The 19129-nt window shown below is 42.2% G+C and overlaps 1 protein-coding gene across 3 annotated transcripts in view; it reads right to left on the minus strand.

Annotated features, from left to right (window-relative positions):
• Positions 1-19129, minus strand: part of tgfbr2l (transforming growth factor beta receptor-like) — a 104069-nt gene that overhangs the window by 83294 nt on the left and 1646 nt on the right. Inside the window, exon 2 of one of the 3 annotated variants that reach the window (XM_059966359.1) lies at positions 18537-19046. In XM_059966359.1, the coding sequence (XP_059822342.1) occupies positions 18537-18588 (52 nt within the window). In that variant the 5' untranslated portion in view covers positions 18589-19046. The other 2 variants (XM_059966360.1, XM_059966362.1) reach the window with 2 other exon arrangements.

Here is a 19129-nt window from a genome sequence, read left to right on the forward strand (position 1 = left end):
ATGTTCCCGCTGATGGGTGAGTCCAGAACTAGAGGCCACAGTTTAAGAATAAGGGGTAGGCCATTTAGAACAGAGATGCCGAAAAACTTTTTCACCTAGAGAGTGGTGGATATGTGGAATGCTCTGCCCCAGAAGGCAGTGGAGGCCAAGTCTCTGGATGCATTCAAGAGAGAGTTAGATAGAGGGGTCAAGGGATATGGGGAGAGGGCAGGAACGGGGTGCTGATTGTGTATGATCAGCCATGATCACAGTGAGTGGCGGTGCCGGCTAGAAGGGCCGAATGGCCTACTCCTGCACCTACTGTCTATTGTCTATTGAATCTGCAGATGCTGGAAATAAATAAAAACATAAAACGCTGGCAGAACTCAGCAGGCCAGACAGCATCCATGGGAGGAGGTAGTGACAACATTACAGGCCGAAATGTCGTCACTACCTCCTCCCATAGACGCTGTCTGGCCTGCTGAGTTCTGCCAGCATTTTGTGTTTTCAAAAAAGTAGTGAAGTAGTGTTCATGCATTCAATGTCCATTCAGAAATCATATGGCAGAGGGGAAGAAGCTGTTCCTGCATCACTGAGTGTGTGCCTTCAGGCTTCTGTACCTCCTACCTGATGGCAGCAATGAGAACAGGGCATGTCCTGGGTGGTAGGGGTCCTTAATAATGGATGCTGCCTCTTTGAGTTTTCGCTCCTTGAAGATGTCCTGGGTACTACGGATGCTAGTGCCCATGATGGAGCTTACTGAGTTTACAGATCTGCAGCTTATTTCAATCCTGTGCAGTAGACACCGCCCCCTACACAGCATCTCAGACGGTGATACAGCCAGTAAGAATCTACATCTGTAGAGATATGCATTTGTCTTTGGTAACATATCTCCTAATGAAATATAACCGCCAGCTTTGGTGTGGAGTTCTTACCGTGACTGTATGGCTGTTCTGTCTTCCTTCCACATCCCAAAGATATCCTTATGGAGAAGGTTCAGAGGAGGTACACAGGGATCATTCCAGGAATGAAAGGGTTATCATATGAGGAAAGTTTGTTGGCTTCGGATCTGTACTCGCTGGAATTTAGAAGGATGAGGGGGGGATCTCATTGAAACCTTTTGAATGTTGGAAGGCCAAGTCAGAGTAAATGTGGAAAGGTTGCTTCCTATGGTGGGGGAGACTAGGACAAGAGGGGATAGCATTAGGATAGATTTAAAAAAGAGATGCGGAGAAATTTCTTTCCAGGAATGTGGTGAATTTGTGGAATTTATTACCATAGGCAGCTGTGGAGGCCAGGCCTTTGGGTGTATTTAAGGCAGAGATTTATTGGTACTTGATTGGATGTAGCATCAAAGATTACAGGGAAAAGGCCAGGGAGTGGGGCTGAGGAGGGAATAAAAAAGAATCATGATTGAAAGGTGGACCAGACTCAATGGGCCAAATGGCCTAATTCTGCTCATATGTCTTATGGTCTTGTGCTTTTATTGGTATTAGCTAGTTCAAATTACCTCTAGTGTAGTTGGGTGCTAGGAGGACCAGGGTGGAGTATTTGGGCATGTGAAAGGGAATAGACTACAGGTAGATAAATTGGGGTATTGGATTATAGAAAGATAATTAAAAAAAAGTTAAAGTCTGTCCCGAGCCTTATAGGCTCATCAGGCTGGTGCTGATGCCAGTTTCCGTGGCGTGAAGGGACTAAGAATTACCCCCCCCCCCACCACCACCCCCGGATAGGACGCCAGTCTATAGCGAGGTTCACCTCCAGCATTTTGCTGGTACCCATTTTCAGCTGGGTGGACTGGAGCAAATGTGTAGTTAAGTGCCTTGCTCAAGGACACAACACACTGCCTCGGCTGGGGCTCAAACGCACGATCTTCAGATCACTAGTCCAATGTCTTAACCACTTGGCCACACACCACACGTAGAAACACAGAAACCATACAGCACAATACAGGCCCTTTGGCCCACAGAGCTGTGCCGAACATGTCCTTACCTTAGAACTACCTAGGCTTTACCCATAGCCCTCTATTTTTCTAAGCTCCATGTAGCCATCCAGAAGTCTCTTAAAAGACCCAATCGTTTCCACCTCCACCACCCGCCAGCAGCCCATTCCACGCACTGCCACTCTCTGCATAAAAAATTTACCTCTGACATCTCCTCTGTATCTGCTTCCAAGCACCTTAAAACTACGTCCTCTCGTGCTATCCAATTCAGCCCTGGGAAAAAGCCTATGACTATCCACACAATCAATGCCTCGCATTATTTTGTATACCTCTACCAGGTCACCTCTCATCCTCTGTCGCTCCAAGGAGAAAAGGCCATGTTCACTCAACCTATTCTCATAAGGCATGCTGCCCAATCCAGGCAACGTCCTTGTCAATCTCCTCTGCATCCTTTCTATGGTTTCCACTTCCTTCCTGTAGTGAGGCGACCAGAACTGAGCACAGTACTTCAAGTGGGGTCTCACCAGGGTCCTATATAGCTGCAAAATTATCTCTCAGCTCTTAAACTCAATCCCACAATTGATGAAGGCCAATACACCATATGTCTTCTTAACCACAGAATCAACCTGTGTCAGACCCCAAGATCCCTCTGATCCTCCACGCTGCCAAGAGTCTTACCATTAGTGCTATATTCTGCCATCATATTTGAGCTACCAAAATGAACCACCTCACACTTATCTGGGTTGAACTGCATCATGGGGCAGTTTTGAGAGGCAACCTGTACTCAGTGGACCAGACGGGTTTCTTTATGCTGAACGAATTGTATTGGAACATGATATATATTTCCTCGATTGAAAGCTTGGATGAAGTGGAACTATTAAAATCCCATGTAAATACTGCTGTACCATCAAATGAGCTTCTCAGATACATATGTGTCTATCTTTTCTGGAATGTTTTAATCACTCTGATCAAGTCTTGTCACAATCCTGATATGCCCAGTTATCCAATGTACAAGTAAGATCCTACATTTCATTGTTAGAATTATAGATAAGTTCAGCACAGAAACAGGCCATTCAGCCCATCTAGTCCATGCCGAGCCATTTAAACTGACTACTCCCATTGACCTGCACCTGGACCACAATGGAATTTCAATATTTGAAGTTGCAAGGCTGTCCTCTTCAATTGTCCTGTAAAGAATACTTCCACACATTTTTTTCTCTGCAGCAGCATGGATGTACCGTTTGTATTTCAGGAGCCATTTTGTTTTACAATCACTGCCTATTATTTGGCACAAACGCCAAAGGACCCTCCTGGCATGCGAGCAATACAGTATTTCCCCCATCACCCAGGTCATGCCTTGTTTTCATTGCTGCTATCAGGAAGGAGATACAGAAGCCAGAAGCCACACACTCAACAATTCAGGAACAGCTTCTTCCCCTCTACCAACCGATTTCTGAATGCACATTGAACCCATGAACACCACCTCACCACTTTTTTATTTCTATTTTTGAATTACTTATTAAACTATTTTATATCTATATTTACTACAATAAATGGGTTTTTCCTCTATTAATATGAATTGCATAGTACTGGTGCGGCCAAGTATCACAACATATACCAGTGATAATAAATTTTATTAGACCAAATATGGTGTCCTCATCTCATTCTACTACTATTTTGGAATCATACTTTACAATTTATTTCAATTTACCATCAATACTACAAAGTATCTATAATAATAATTTTGTAATTGCAATAAATATTTCTAAATTGTTGGTCTCACTGTTCCAAGTTTCATTGCTAAGCAATGTTGTGTTAAAATTATTGCAAGACCATGAAGGACAACGAAGATCACAAAGTTAGTCTTAGTAGCTGAGATGTTATATTACAGTTGTAGAAGATGTTTGTGAGGCCGCATTTGGAATTCATTTTCCGTCATCCTGCTGCAGGAAAGATGCCATTACGCTGAAAAGGTTTACAAGGATGCTGCCAGAACTCAAGGGACTGAGTTTTTACATTGGAGCGTGGGAGCTGAAAAGTCAGTTTATGGAAATGTATAAAATAATGAGGGGCATAGATAAGGTGAATGAGCATCTTCAAGAGCCCTGCTGGCCCTGTGCACCTGTACTTGTTCATTGTCTTATCTAGAGTTGTTAAACCCTTGTGTTTTATGTTTAAACTTGTTACGTTTACTTCGACTGGCATGGGTTTTCATCCTACTGTGATTAGTTAAAATTACCATGGGGTCCTTGTGTGTAGTTGGAGAATGATTCAGCTTGTGGTGTCACTTGGTCAAGCCATAGAACCATAGAATATTACAGCACAGAAACCAGGCCCTTTTGGCCTTTCTTGGCTGTGCCGAACCATTTTTTTGCCTAGTCCCACTGACCTGCACCTGGATCATATCCTTCCATACACCTCTCATCCATGTAACTGTCCAAGCTTTTTTTTAATGTTAAAAGTGAGTCCGCATTTACCACGTCATCTGGCAGCTCATTCCACACTCCCACCACTCTCTGTGTGAAGAAACCCCCCACTAATGTTCCCTTTAAACTTTTCCCCCTTCACCCTTAACCCATGTCCTCTTTTTTTCTCCCCTAGCCTCAGTGGAAAAAGCCTGCTTGCATTCACTCTATCTATACCCATCATAATTTTATATACCTCTATCAAGTCTCCCCTCATTCTTCTACGCTCCAGGGAATAAAGTCCTAACCTACTCAACCTTTCTCTGTACTCAGTTTCCCAAGTCCCGGCAACATCTTTGTAAACCTTCTCTGCACTCTTTCAAACTTATTAATATCCTTGCTGTAATTTGGTGACCAAAACTGCACACAATACTCCAAATTCGGCCTCACCAATGCCTTACCATAACTTTCCACCTCACCATAACTTTACAACTCTTATACTCAATACTTTGATTTATAAAGGCCAATGTACCAAAAGCTCTCTTTACTACCCTATCTACCTATGACACCACTTTTAGGGAATTTTGTATCTGTATTCCTAGATCCCTCTGTTCTACTGCCCTCTTCAGTGCCCTACCATTTACCTTGTACGTTCTACCTTGGTTTTTCCTTCCAAAATGCAATAACTCACACTTGTCTGTATTGAACTCCATCTGCCATTTTTCAGCCCATTTTTCCAACTGGTCCAGCTCCCTCTGCAAGCTTTGAAAACCTTCATCATTGTTCACACCTCCAATCTTTGTATCATCAGCAAATTTGCTGATCCAATCTACCACATTATCGTCCAGATCATTGATATGGATGACAAATAACAATGGACCCAGCACTGATCCCTGTGGCACACCACTAGTCACAGGCCTCCACTCAGAGTAGCAATCCTCCACTACCACTCTCTGGCTTCTCCCACTGAGCCAATGTCTAATCCAATTTACTACCTCACCATGTATACCTAGCGACTGAATCTTCCTAACTAACCTTCCATGCGGGACCTTGTCAAAGGCCTTACTGAAGTCCATGTAGACAACATCCACTGCCTTCCCTTCATCTACTTCCCTTGTAAACTCTTCGAAGAACTCTAATAGATTTATTAAACATGACCTACAACACACAAAGCCACGTTGACTCTCCCTAATAAGTCCCTGTCTATCTAAATACTTGTAGATCCTATCTCTTAGTATTCCTTCCAATAATTTACCTACTACCGATGCCTATAATTTCCTGGATTACTGAAGCCGCTGAAATTTAATTGGAGTACCAATGAATAAACTCTTGTTTCTGTCTCAACATGGGAGTTTGTTGTTGCTTTGTATCTGGGTTTAGTTGCTTGTCAGCACACACCATGACAGAGCATAATGTTTTCTCCCCCAGGGATGAGAATCAAGAACTACTTGATTGGGCATATGTTTAAGGTGAAAGAGGAGAGATTTAATAGGTATCTGAGGGTAACTTTTTCACTCACAGGGTGGTCACATATGGAATGAGCTGTTAGAAGAAGTGACTCAGGAAGATATATTAACAATATTTAAAGTGGTACTGGGGCAGGTAGTTGTACAGAAAAGGTTCAGAGCAGGAGTTCCCAACCTGGGGTTAATGCAGGGGTCCATGGCATAATAAACAACCCTGAGATTCTTCTTCTGCAGGCATACTTACCAAATCTATAGAACAGTAACTGTAAACTTCAGGAACTATGAATTGTAAACAAACTATGCAAACGCAGATATAAAAACATTGCAATAAATAACGAGCATGAAATACCAATATAACAGAGCCCTTAAATGAGTGTAGCCACCCTGTTTTGTTCAAGAGCCTGATGGTTGAGGGGTAGTAACTATTCTTGAACCTGGTGGAGCAAGTCCTAAGACTCTTATACCTTCCACCTGAAGGCAACAGTGAGAAAAGAGTATGGCCTGGGTGGTGAGGATCTTTAATGACGCATGCTGCTTTTCTAAGGCAATGTTTCATGTAAATATGCTCAATGGTTGGAAGGACTTTACCCACTTCTTACTCCTTCGGTGTCATCAAGGCGACATGGCCACAATCATCAAGAGGAAATGCTGGAGATGAAATGGGCATGTGTTCAGAAGACAGGCCAACCGCATCATCAAGACAGAACTTCATTTGAATCACAGGAGACCAAAGACATAGACATCTGGCAAAGACATGTGGCACCATACCACAGAGGCAGAAATGAGTATCCTGAACCACACCTGGGACAATAGAGAAGATGACCAAAGACAGAGATGGCAGACCTTCATTGCTGTCCTAAACACCACCAGCGTAATGGGCAAGTCATTAAACTAGCATTTCACTCCAGCACAAGGGTATTCTCCTGAGCTGAGCTGACTCACAGACCATTATCATTGATAATTCAGAATGCTGATGTTCAATTGGTATAACTGTTGATTCTTTTTATTGTCAAAGTTGTAGCGTCTACTCATGCAAACCAATATCGCCATTATAGAGACCCAGATTGTAGCATCTACTTGTATTTCAGTTAGGATATGCACAGAGGAACCAGGTATAAAGAGACCCTGCCAAAACAGCTCCAAATCAGATCTTGCTTTTGTCTCAGTTCTTCTGCACAACCAGAATGGGTCTAAGATATGTCATGGTAAACAAATAGGTGTTCTTATTTGAGCACAATACATGACACTGGCATCAACTGTGTGGAGAAATTATGCAATTTTCAGAAGTTATTTGCTTAAGATTTTGCTCACATCCATCTGTATATTGTTCGCTATAAATGTTTCCATGAACCAACAATTCTTGATAGAGCGGATATGGAGAGGACTTTTCCTGTGGTGAGAGAGTCTAAGACCAGAGGACACAGCCTCTGAATAGAGGGACATCCATTTAGAATGGAGATGAGGAGGAATTTCTTTAGCCAGAGTGTGCTGAATCTGTGGAATTTGTTGCCACAGGTAGCTGTGGAAGCCGAGTGACAGCTAGTGGATTGGTAATAATACTTCCTCCTTGCTGACAATCAATGCTGGCTAATTTCAGGGATTTGTGCTTAGCCTACTGGTCTACTCTCCCCATACCCATGATTGCATGGCTAGGTATAACTCAAATGCCATCTATAAATGTGCTGATGATACAACTATCGTTGGTAGAATCTCAGATGGAGATGAGAGGGTGTACAGGGGCAAAATATACTAGCTATGTAGTTGAGTGGTGTCACAGCAACAACCTTGCACTCAACATCAGTAAGACCAAAGAGGTGATCGTGAACTTCAGGAAGGGTAAAATGAGGGAACATGAACCAATCCTCATAGAGGGATCAGAAGTGGAGAGAGTGAGCAGTTTCAAGTTCCTGGGTGTCAAGATCTCTGAGGATCTAACCTGGTCCTAACATATCAATGCAAATATAAAGAAAGCAAGACAATGGTTATATTTCATTAAGAGATTTGAATTGTCACCTAAAAAACTCAAAAATTTCTACAGATGTACAATGGAGAGGATTCTGACAGGCTGCATCACTGTCTGTTATCGGGCGGGGAGGAGGGTCTACTGCACAGGATCAAAAGAAGCTACAGTAAGTTGTAAAATTAGTCTTGGGTACCAGTCCATAGTATCCAAAACATCTTCAAGGAGTGGTGCCTCAGAAAGCAGGTGTCCATTTTCAAGGATTTCCATCACCCAGGGCATGCCCTCTTCTCATTTTTACCATCAGGAAGAGGTACAGGAGCCTGAAGACACACACTTAGTGATTCAAGAACAGCTTCTTCCCCTCTGCCATCTGGTTCCTAGTTGAACATTGAACGCAGGAACACTAGCTCACTTTTTTCTATATTATTTCTGTTTTTGCATGATTTGTAATTTAACTATTGTATATATACTGTAATTGATTCACCTATTCATTTTATCTGTATTTATCATGTATTTCATTGTACTGCTGCCACAAAGTCAACATATTTCACAACGTATGCCGGTGATGTTAAACCTGATTCTGATTCTGATTCTGAAATGCCACCGTAATGAGACAGTAATTAGCTGGAATGTGCATACTCATGAGTGCAGTTGCCGAGCCGGATGTGCAGCTCACCCTTGGTCATGACAGGTTAAGGAAGTCAGCAAAAATAAAGGAGTCAAAATGAAGAATATTCCTAAGGATTTGTTACATATTGCCTTAATGGTTGGCCAAAGTGGCCTCACCGTCTGAATTAAACAATATAGATATAAACTTGATTGAGAGCAAAATTACAGGGAAATGGAGAAGTACTAGCTTGATAAAACTTCAGTTAACACAGCTTAAATGGTTATAGGTCTTGTATTCTGCCATAATGGTCCAATTTTCTCAATAACAGTTACTCTGATGACCATTTGGAGATGATCCTGAAGATTCAAATAAAGCTCTAATTTTATATTAAGATAGCAATCAGTACATATTTAACTTTTAAAAAGTAATAGGTTACCCAAAGTTTTTCACTAAATTTCGACTATTAATCCCACATGTGCTTTTAGTAAATCTAATGTGTTTTTCTTCACTATTTGCTGATTAGTGCTGGCAAATGCTCTTACAATTCTGGCTATATATACTTGGTAAACAGATTACATGTGCTTTTAATAAGTATATCTGGGATCACTTTTACTTCAAACAGAGTGTGAGGAGTGGATCATCAGCAGGGTTTATGTTCACAACCATTTTCATTGGCATCAGTCACATTGTCATTTGCACATCACCGGCAGCTTTTAAGCACACTCTCATAAATAGTATCACTGCAGTGCCAGGTAAGCAGCTAGATCCTATGTCAAAGGAAAAGTGTAATAATTAAGAAGTGGATACCATGCCAAATCTGAAACAATTCCAAATACAGAGCCAATTTCAGTAATCCAGCTTGCTTGCCAGTGGGGCATTTCATAATTGTTGATCATAGCAGGTTTATAATACAAGGGGTCCCTACCTGGGGCCCACGGACCCCTCGATCCATGGCATAAAAAAGGCTGGAAAGCCCTGGCTCAAAGTTCAAAAGTTCAAAGTACATTTATCAAATTATACAACCTTGAGATTTATCTCCTTACAGGCAGCTACAAAACAAGAAACACAAAAGAATCCATATGAAAAAAAGACCAACAGACACCCAATGCACAGATCGAGAACAAAATAGAACATAGAACATAGAAATCTGCAGCATGCTACAGGCCTTTCGGCCCACAATGTTGTGCTGACCATGTAACCTACTCTAGAAACTCCCTAGAATCTCCCTATCACATAGCCCTCTATTGTTTTAAGCTCTATGTACCTATCTAAGGGTCTCTTAAAATACCCTATTGTATCTGCCTCCACCACTGTCGCCAGCAGTGCATTCCACACACCCACCACTCTGTGTGAAAAACTTACCTCTGACATCCCTTTTGTACCTATTTCCAAGCACCTTAAAACTATACCCCCTCAGGTTAGCCATTTCAGCCCTGGGAAAAGCCTCTGGCTATCCACCTGATCAATGCCCCTCATCATCTTATACACCTAAAAAAGACAAATCATGCAAACAATAAAAGCAAGCAACAGCATTCAGAACAAAAGTGCGTTCATAGGCATGAAGTCCGAAGCACCCGGAGCAGGCCCACTGCCCCAGGGTCAGTGCCATAGAGAGTGGAGTAAGTGTTGCTAGGCAGTGCACTGAAACAGCTCGACCCTCGCCTCTAGTCCCACCACCCTGCTTTTCCAATCTATCTGGCCTGGCATTTAAATTGTCCAAACATCAGGTCATTCTCCATGCTGGGACCTAAAAGAATATCGATAAAATGCTATATAATGCTCAACTATATCGGCTCATACGTATCTAGGGGAGACCCTGTCCCCCACCCAACCTTTGTCTCAGGGTTGTGCAATGCCACCTGATACAGCCTCAAGCATCAATCATCAGCCAGCACACAGTGTACATTTTACAAATTACACTTTATAAATCCTACTTGGACTATGAGATTAATAAAGATACAATATGAAAAGGAATGAATGGAAACGAAACAAAAAAAGGCAGAAGACTTATCAAAGTTCAGTTTCTTTGTGCATGCACAGTTGGAGCTTGGGACCTTCCTTCTTCCCCTGCAATCCACTCCAACCCCACAATTCAAGGCTTGGGACCACCCGAAGTGATTGACCAGAGCACTCCCAGCACGACTGTCTTCCTCTCGATCTCCCCTCCAACTCTCTGCCAAAAACCTCTGTTTCCCAGCCATATGAGACAGCATATCACCCCAAAAGAAGAATAACATGGATACTCATTGGTTCATTCACTCTCTTATCAATAGGATAACCCAAACAAGCAGCAGCGAGAGAGCCTTCTCAGCATTTAACATAACCAAGAAGCCATTTTAATTAACATACGCAGTAACATAAAAGAAGAAACCCCTTACAGCTACAATTTTGCCTAATCTATATCTAAACTTGATAGACACAGCAAGCAAAACCATAAATGCAAAACACTGTGCAGAAGCCGCAACACCACAGTAACATACACAGTCTGCTGGAAGAACTCAGCAGGTCAGGCAGCATCTATGGAGATGAATAAACAATGACATTTTGGGCCAAGACCCTTTATCAGGACTGGAAAGCAAGGGGAAAGACACCAGAATAGGAAGGTGGGGAGAGGGGAAGAAGAATAGCTAGAAGGTGATAGGTGAGGCCAGGTGGGTGGGAAAGATAAAGGGCTGGAGAGTATGCATTCTGATAGGAGAGGAGAGAGGACCATAGGAGAAAAGGAAGGAGGTGGGCACCAGGGGGAGATGATAGGCAGTTGAGAAAAGGTAAGAGGCCAAGTGTGGGAAATAGAAGAAGAGGTGAGGGGGAGAGAAAATTTCAAATGTTATACTCTCTAAGGTGTAAAGGGAGTTCTTTCCCATGAACTGGGTAATATTGAGATCTCATTTCAAGATCACTAATCTCTGTATGTACAAAACCAGAACAGAAAGGTGCTGCAGTTAAAATCTATTTGACATTCATCTATCCACTATACAGGTTTTGAGTTCCAATCCTAATGTAATCAGAGATCTTCATTATGTTCAATGAATATTAAACCCAGCTACCATTTGCCTTGGATTGTATTTACAAAACTATTTTCTCCCCCAACAATTGCACACTGGTCCTCACTAGCAAAGTTTGCCCACCCCTTATGGAAGTGTACCTTTCCAATAATTCACCCTGAGAAAAGATACATCACAGTGGATTATGAATTGCTATACTGGTATTAAGCTATTTAATTACTGAAACCATTAACCATAATCTGGGTTTATGAATAAACCTTAAATATCAGCACATAATCAAAACAGAGCATGTACAATTTAAACACTGAGGAGTGAAATTACAATCTCCTTAACAACTACACCTCCGAAAAAAATCACCTTGGATTCAAAACGCACTTGTTGTTCTATTTGTGTTTACTTATTTATTGAGATACAGCGCAAAACAGGCCCTCCGGCCCTTCCAGCCATGCCACCTAGCAATCCCGATTTTAATACTGGACTAATCAGGGACAATTTACAATGACCAATTAACCTAAGAACTGGTACGACTTTGGACTGTGGGAGGAAACCAGAGCACCCGGAGGAAACCCACATGGTTACAAGGAGAATGTACAGACAGCTGGTAGACAGCAGTGGATTATTTTTATAATATCACCAGTGTTGAAAATGGAATAATATTTTCCGTCTAAAATCATATCAAACTTTGAGAAGTGACCTGGTTTCCATTACACTTCAGATAGGACAGAGGGAGTAGTATATCAATAGGCAGGAAAGGATCAAGGATCAAACTCCAATATTAATTTCCTCTCAAGCCTGGCATTTTGGGGAATTCTATCTTTATTATTGGTCAATTATGGTGTTAGACAGGTGCCTGCAGTGTGCAGGGAGGGGTAGCTCCTCTAGTGAAGGGGCTTATCATGTACATTCTGGGGCAGCTCACTCAACTTTAGTCCCTACTGGACACTCAGCTCTCACCTGCGGCTCCAAGCAACTGCCTGTATGTGACAGCAGCCGCACCCTGGTACTCCGCTTCAACAGGCGGGCTAAACCAGGTGTAGGTCGCAGGGGCCTCATACCCCAGTGACATAAAGTCAGCTCTATCAGACTGGGTGCATGAGATGTACAGTGAGATCCAATGGCTGGGAAGGCAGCTCTGCAAGGCTTCGTGAGAGCGCAGAGCATGACAGGGCACAGAAGACAAGATTCAGTTCAACCAAGTACAACCCCAGTCTGTGACACTTGTTCGTACCACTGGACCCAGACTTCTGAGCCCGAAAGAGTGGAACTGCCCAGTGCGACGGCTTTTCCACTTTAAAAACCCTCCAGAACAGGTTTCCTGTCATCATTGCACATGATGGACAACCACCGCCAAATAAACGTAGTTTAAGGAGGGATATACGCACACTAAATACTGTTTACAGAAGATTCCTTGAGTTGATCTAACAACAGAAAGTGCTGGAAACATGCAGAAGTTCAGGTGACATGTGTGGAGGAAGAAACAGCTAATGTTTCGGGTACAGGACTGGCAAAACTGGGAAGTCGATTAAATCAGCTCTAAGAGAAGGTGGAGTAGGGATGGACAAAACAAGTGGAATATCTCTGATAGGGTGAGACCAAATGACTAAAAGTAGCCATCAGAAATCCATTATGAACTGTGTTATTTATTGTATAGGTAGTGGCACATACTAAGCAAGCTATGCCCACAGTCAGGTAGAAAGAGAAAAACTAAGCTACAATGATGACAGACTGTCATGAGCCCTTTGGGCCTGTGCAGTAGTATTTGTTAATAGTTGCTTTATTTAGAGTTGTTAAGCCCTTATGCTTTCTGTTTAATCTTGTCAAGTTTAATTTGACTGGCATGGGTTTTCCACGTACTGTGATTACTTAAAGCGGACTCCTGATTAGCGCTTATCACAGGATCCTTGTTTCGAGAGTGATTCCTCTTGGGATGTCGCTCGGTCAGGCTACTGATGTTCTTTTGGAATTGCTATGAATAAACTCCTTTGTTTCTGTCTCTACATGGGAGTCTGTCATTCCTGTGCACCTGGGTTCAGTCGTCTGTCAGTGCTCACCGTGACATAGGCAAATGGCCAGTTCAAATGGTCAAATGGAAACCAAGAGTGAATTAGCTAAAATGAAGGATTCAACAATGAGTGTGGGCGACTGCAACAAACCAGATGGAAAATGTGATGCAGCTTCTCAGATATGTTGGGCCACAGACAGAGAGATCAGATTGGGAATACTGTGGGAAATCACAATGACAGGCAACTGGAAGCGCTGCAGACTGATGCTGGTGCTCGGCAAAGCAATCCTGCAAACTTCATTTAATTTCTCCAACAGAGTACAGACCACAGTCTACGCTCAATTGGAAGAAATGCAAGTGAATTGCTACTTTATCTGGAAAGTCTGTTTGGGTCCCTGGATGGTGTGAAGAGAAGTGTAAATGATTGGCATTGCACTTTTTGCGATATCGAGCACAATGGACCTCTAACAATGATAAGAACAATTCTGAAGTGTTGACACAGATTTGCCTGACCTGTTCAGTGTTTCCATCATTTTCTGATGATATTTCATAACATTGAAATTTACTTTGTCTTCATTAACTGGGCTGAGGCATTGACTTGTGCAGAAAGACTAAGCAGCTTGGGCCTATTTTCATTAGAATTTAGAAGAATGAAAGATCATCTTATTGAAGGTTAGAAGATATTGATTATGTTTAAGAAAATACACTGAAAATATATTATCCTGTTTGGTGAAGGTGGAACTGCAGACATGGTTTCAGCATAATAGGATATCCATTTAAGATCTATTATCCTGTTTGGTGAAGGTGGAACTGGAGATATGGTTTCAGCATAATAGGACATCCATTTAAGATGAGAAGGGATTGTTTTCTCTCAGAGTATCTTGAATCTTGAATGGGTTCCATAGTTTTCTTTGCCTTGTGGCTGTCTGTGGGGAAGGCTTGTATGCTGCATGCATACTTTGATAATAAATCTACTTTGAATCTTTGATTTGTAATCTGCATAACTGATGATAATAGCAAAGTGAAGCTGAGGCCAAGAGCGGATAAATAGGACTGTGGTAATTAAGTCAGTTTTTTTGGCAAAGTAATACATACTCCCAGTCCTTGTTATTCATGAGGAATATGTTTCAGAGACACTGATAAATAGCAGATTTTTGTGATTAATAGCTTTGGCCATAAATAAATCTACCATCTTAATGTCTATATTCAACTGTACTAGTTAAATCGTGGGATAAGTACCTGCATAAACTAGTATATAAACAAATACTATCACAGCATTTAAATTCATGATTACAATATGTTTGTAGATTTGGAAGGATTTTGTGCTGTGTATGAGCATGTTTGGAAACAACTGGACAGCAGACTAGCGTATAGTTGATGCTATCTGTGGACTTCTTATTCCCTCTAACATTGCCATTCTTATGGTCTCAAATCTTGGCTTCACATTGGCACAATTCTGTAGCACAGAGCACTCCAACCATTGTTTTGCACTTCAGCAAATCTCTGCTGTCTTTTGGTGGCCTGGTTCCATTAAAATTCATGTTCTACAACGTTGTCCTTGTAGCGTATTCATTGTTGGCCTCCCTTTGTGTATCATCCACAAGCTCTTATGACATACTTGTTCTGCTAATCATAGTCATTCACAATTCTCTCTGTCATCTCAGTGCTGGTCTTTTCTCTCAGTGGTTTCTCATTTCTGCTCCCAGAGTGAACACTCCATGATTTCACCTCTCCACAAAAGTATTCACTAGGATTTGATGTGACCTAATTGCCCATCCCCTTCCAAACCTTCTTCAAGCTGCCTATAAAGCATATCACACCTACAGATTTCTGACTATCCAATCGACCCTCTCCCCAGCAATGCAGTAGAATCTTCCCACCCAACACAGTAGGGTCATCAGGCTTGTGCCCACTACCCTGCCTAGGGAAGACAGAGATGGGTTCAGGGGTGGCATGGTAGCGTAGTGGTTAGCACAACGCTTTACAGTACAGGTGACCTGGGTTCAATTCCCACTGCTGCCTGTAGGAGTTTGTACATTTGCTCCATAATCAGTCATTGTAAATTGTCCTGTGGTTAGGCTGGGGTTAAATGAGGGGCTGAGGAACTGCTGGGCATTTTGGCTTGAAGAGCTGGGATGGCCTACTCAGCACTGTGTGTGTGTGTGTGTGTGTGTGTGTGTGTGTGTGTGTGTGTGTGTGTGTGTGTGTGTGTGTGTGTGTGTGTGTGTGTGTGTGTGTGTGTGTGTGTGTGTGTGTGTGTGTGTGTGTGTGTGTGAGAATAAATAAATAAATGTAAATTACCCAAGAAAGAAGTTGGAACCAGTCCTGGGAAAAGAAGTGCAAAAGTCAGCAGTCTAAGTGTGGGGAAACATTTTTAGATAATGATGAAAATAAAGTAGGTACTATATTTGGTTTAAAATGGAAGTTAAAAAGTAAAGGGGATAGTAAAATGGAAATATCTGGAAGGAAGTAAACCAGGGGAGGAGGGTGAACTTAACACAAACAAAGCATCTCTGCCCTTCATTGAATCTTGAATTCCTATGTCAACATCGTTCATTAATATCAAGTATGTCACGATCGCAAGTAATAAGTTATGTTTATTCATAGCACACAAAGGATCTATGGCAAATCTTAATTTGAGAAAGGCATGAGTGAAACAGTCAAGAAAGAATGAATTATTTACAACATAGACCAGTACAGCATAGGCCATTCAGCCCACAATGTTGTGCCGAACCAGCTAAAAAGCAAATCAAAAACACCCAATAACTACACCATGTCCATATCCTTCCATCTTCCTCACATTCAATAGACAATAGGTGCAGAAGTAGACCATTCGGCCCTTCAAGCCTGCACCACCATTCTGAGATCATGGCTGATCATCTACTATCAATACCCAGTTCCTGCCTTGTCCCCATATCCTTTGATTCCCCTATCCATAAGATACCTATCTAGCTTCTTCTTGAAAGCATCCAGAGAATTGGCCTCCACTGCCTTCCGAGGCAGTGCATTCCAGACCCCCACAACTCTCTGGGAGAAGAAGTTTTTCTTTAACTCTGTGCTAAATGACCTACCCCTTATTTTCAAACCATGCCCTCTCGTACTGGACTCTCCCAGCATCTGGAACATATTTCCTGCCTCTATCTTGTCCAATCCCTTAATAATCTTGTATGTTGCAATCAGATCCCCTCTCAATCTCCTTAATTCCAGCGTGTATAAGCCCAGTCTCTCTAACCTCTCTGAGTAAGACAGTCCGGACATCCCAGGAACTAACCTCGTGAATCTATGCTGCACTTCCTCTATAGCCAGGATGTCCTTCCTTAACCCTGGAGACCAAAACTGTACACAATACTCCAGGTGTGGTCTCACCAGGGCTCTGTACAAATGCAAGAGGATTTCCTTGCTCTTGTACTCAATTCCCTTTGTAATAAAGGCCAACATTCCATTAGCCTTCTTCACTGCCTGCTGCACTTGCTCATTCACCTTCAGTGACCGATGAACAAGGACTCCTAGATCTCTTTGTATTTCTCCCTTACCTAACTTTATACCGTTCAGATAATAATCTGCCTTCCTGTTCTTACTCCCAAAGTGGATAACCTCACACTTATTCACATTAAACGTCACCTGCCAAGTATCTGCCCGCTCACCCAGCCTCACTCATTCATTCATGGGCCATCCAAATGCACCTTAAAAGCCTCTAATGTATTTGCCTCTACCACCGTACCGGGCAGTGCATTCCAGGCATATTCTGAGTAAAAAAAGTTACCCTTCACATTCCCCTTGAACCTACCCCCCACCCCATCTTCAATGCATGCCCTCTGATATTGAACATTTCGCCCTGGGAAATAAATTTTCTGTCTATCTATGCCCTCATGATCTTGTAAACCTCTATCGGATCTCCCCTCCGCCTCCGCCGCTCCAGAGAAAACAACCCAAGTTTATCCATCCTCTCGTGATTTAATATACTTAAATCTGTGTGGAAAAAAAAACATACATTTAGCTCCGTGGGGGCAAGCTGAATGAACATACTTAGTAGTGTGATATGTAAGTAGACCAGTTGGATACTTTACGGTGATAGAGAACGGGACAAGGCCCGAAAGGGAAAGGGTGCAAAGACTGAACGAACAATTAATATCTCTACTTCAAAGTTCCTGAAGCGAAACGCAGCCACATGCATACCACATTACCGAGATTCATCGAACTTTTGACCATATCCAAATAAATCAAAAATATAAAAAACATACTGATATTTTAACAAATAACGAATCAGAGCTTCGGTTTTAGCAGCTTTGCTCAGTGATTTCTTTCGACAATCGGTAACTTCAGCTGTCCTTAGCGAGCGAGTACCGCGGGCTCTGCATAAGTGACTTACACCGTGCAGAAAATGCCCTCAGGACCTACATCTTTCTTTCCATCGTAAGGAATCGATCTTTCAAAAGATCTGTAAATTTCATGTGCTTTGAATCATAATTTGAATACTTTGTTCCCATAATCTTCAGAAACAATTAACGCCGGTAAATTTGAAATTAGATTTTTCTTAAAGCAGCACTTTGGAAGTTGTGCCTTCACGTTGGGTTCCCCTGGGATCTCATAACCTCCTTCGAGTAACTTGGGCGCTTGCCGAGAAGTAATTTACTCACGGCTAACGCGTAATCAGTAATCAGATCGCACTACTTTTTCTTAACTGTAAATGTTAAAAGAGTGCGCTAACACCGGTTTTCGTTCATATTAATCTGACATTGAGGAATATGGGTCAAAATGAGTACATTTAAAACTGCCTCAGTGGTAAGCAGACCTTTCAACAAATGTAGTCACCGAAACGACTCTCTTAGAAACTGGGCAATCGTTCTAAATGAAAACTCTTCCTTTGTTTTCCCTTCCACTCTGAGATGCCGATTGAACTAAATAAAAGACAGTCTTTACCGGGATCTATTGCGTGCAGAAGCCGTGTTGGAATATATGAGACATTCGGTGTAAAATCTGGTCTCAGTGGGCAGAATCACACAAAATTTTATGTCGATGTTGACAAAATCTATAATCCAGTATTCTGATTTAGTGTTTGTTAAATATTCAGAGTTACATTTTATGAGTTGAAGTGGTTAAAACGGTGCATGTTATGATTTACGGTCACTAGCCGTTTAAATCCTGTTATTCCTTCACTTACCGGAAGCCAGAATCAAGACAGATGTTGGAGTTAAAATCCTCCAGCAGTCCATTCTTCTTCCAGGAATCCGAGCATGGAGTCTCCTACCGAAAACCCGCCAGTGATCTACCGGCGCCTTTTAGTTCCATCGTGCAAGCTCAGTGTAAAGATCATTGCAGGCACGCGTGAGAGACTCATGCTGCCCGGGGTTGGGGTGCCGTGGAGGGACTTCACTTTAAGGCGGATCTGCTGCCATCTGTTCTGAACTTGCCTTTAAACTCCAACTACTGGGCTCTTTGCGGGGCCGCCCAGAAGGAAGGTTTTCAAACGTCAACAAACGAAATTTCCACCCAAAAAAAAAACCCAACAGCGACAAATCAGCGCAAGCTTTTTCTTTAAGTCAAACTGTACAATGCAGGGAACAAAATTTACTCCCGTTCTTTTTGGGGAGTAACACTTAGCGGGTGTCTACGTCCCTCAATCTGCCAAACGAAATGCACGCGGGCTTCTTTTAAATCGACGATTTAGTATCTGAAAAAAAAGTTTACCGTGATTCAATGAGAGAAAACAGCAAAACATAAGAATAAATACGGGAAAGTCTGCAGTTGCTGGAA

Source organism: Hypanus sabinus, chromosome 4 (assembly GCF_030144855.1).
Source record: "Hypanus sabinus isolate sHypSab1 chromosome 4, sHypSab1.hap1, whole genome shotgun sequence".
NCBI lineage: Eukaryota > Metazoa > Chordata > Chondrichthyes > Myliobatiformes > Dasyatidae > Hypanus > Hypanus sabinus.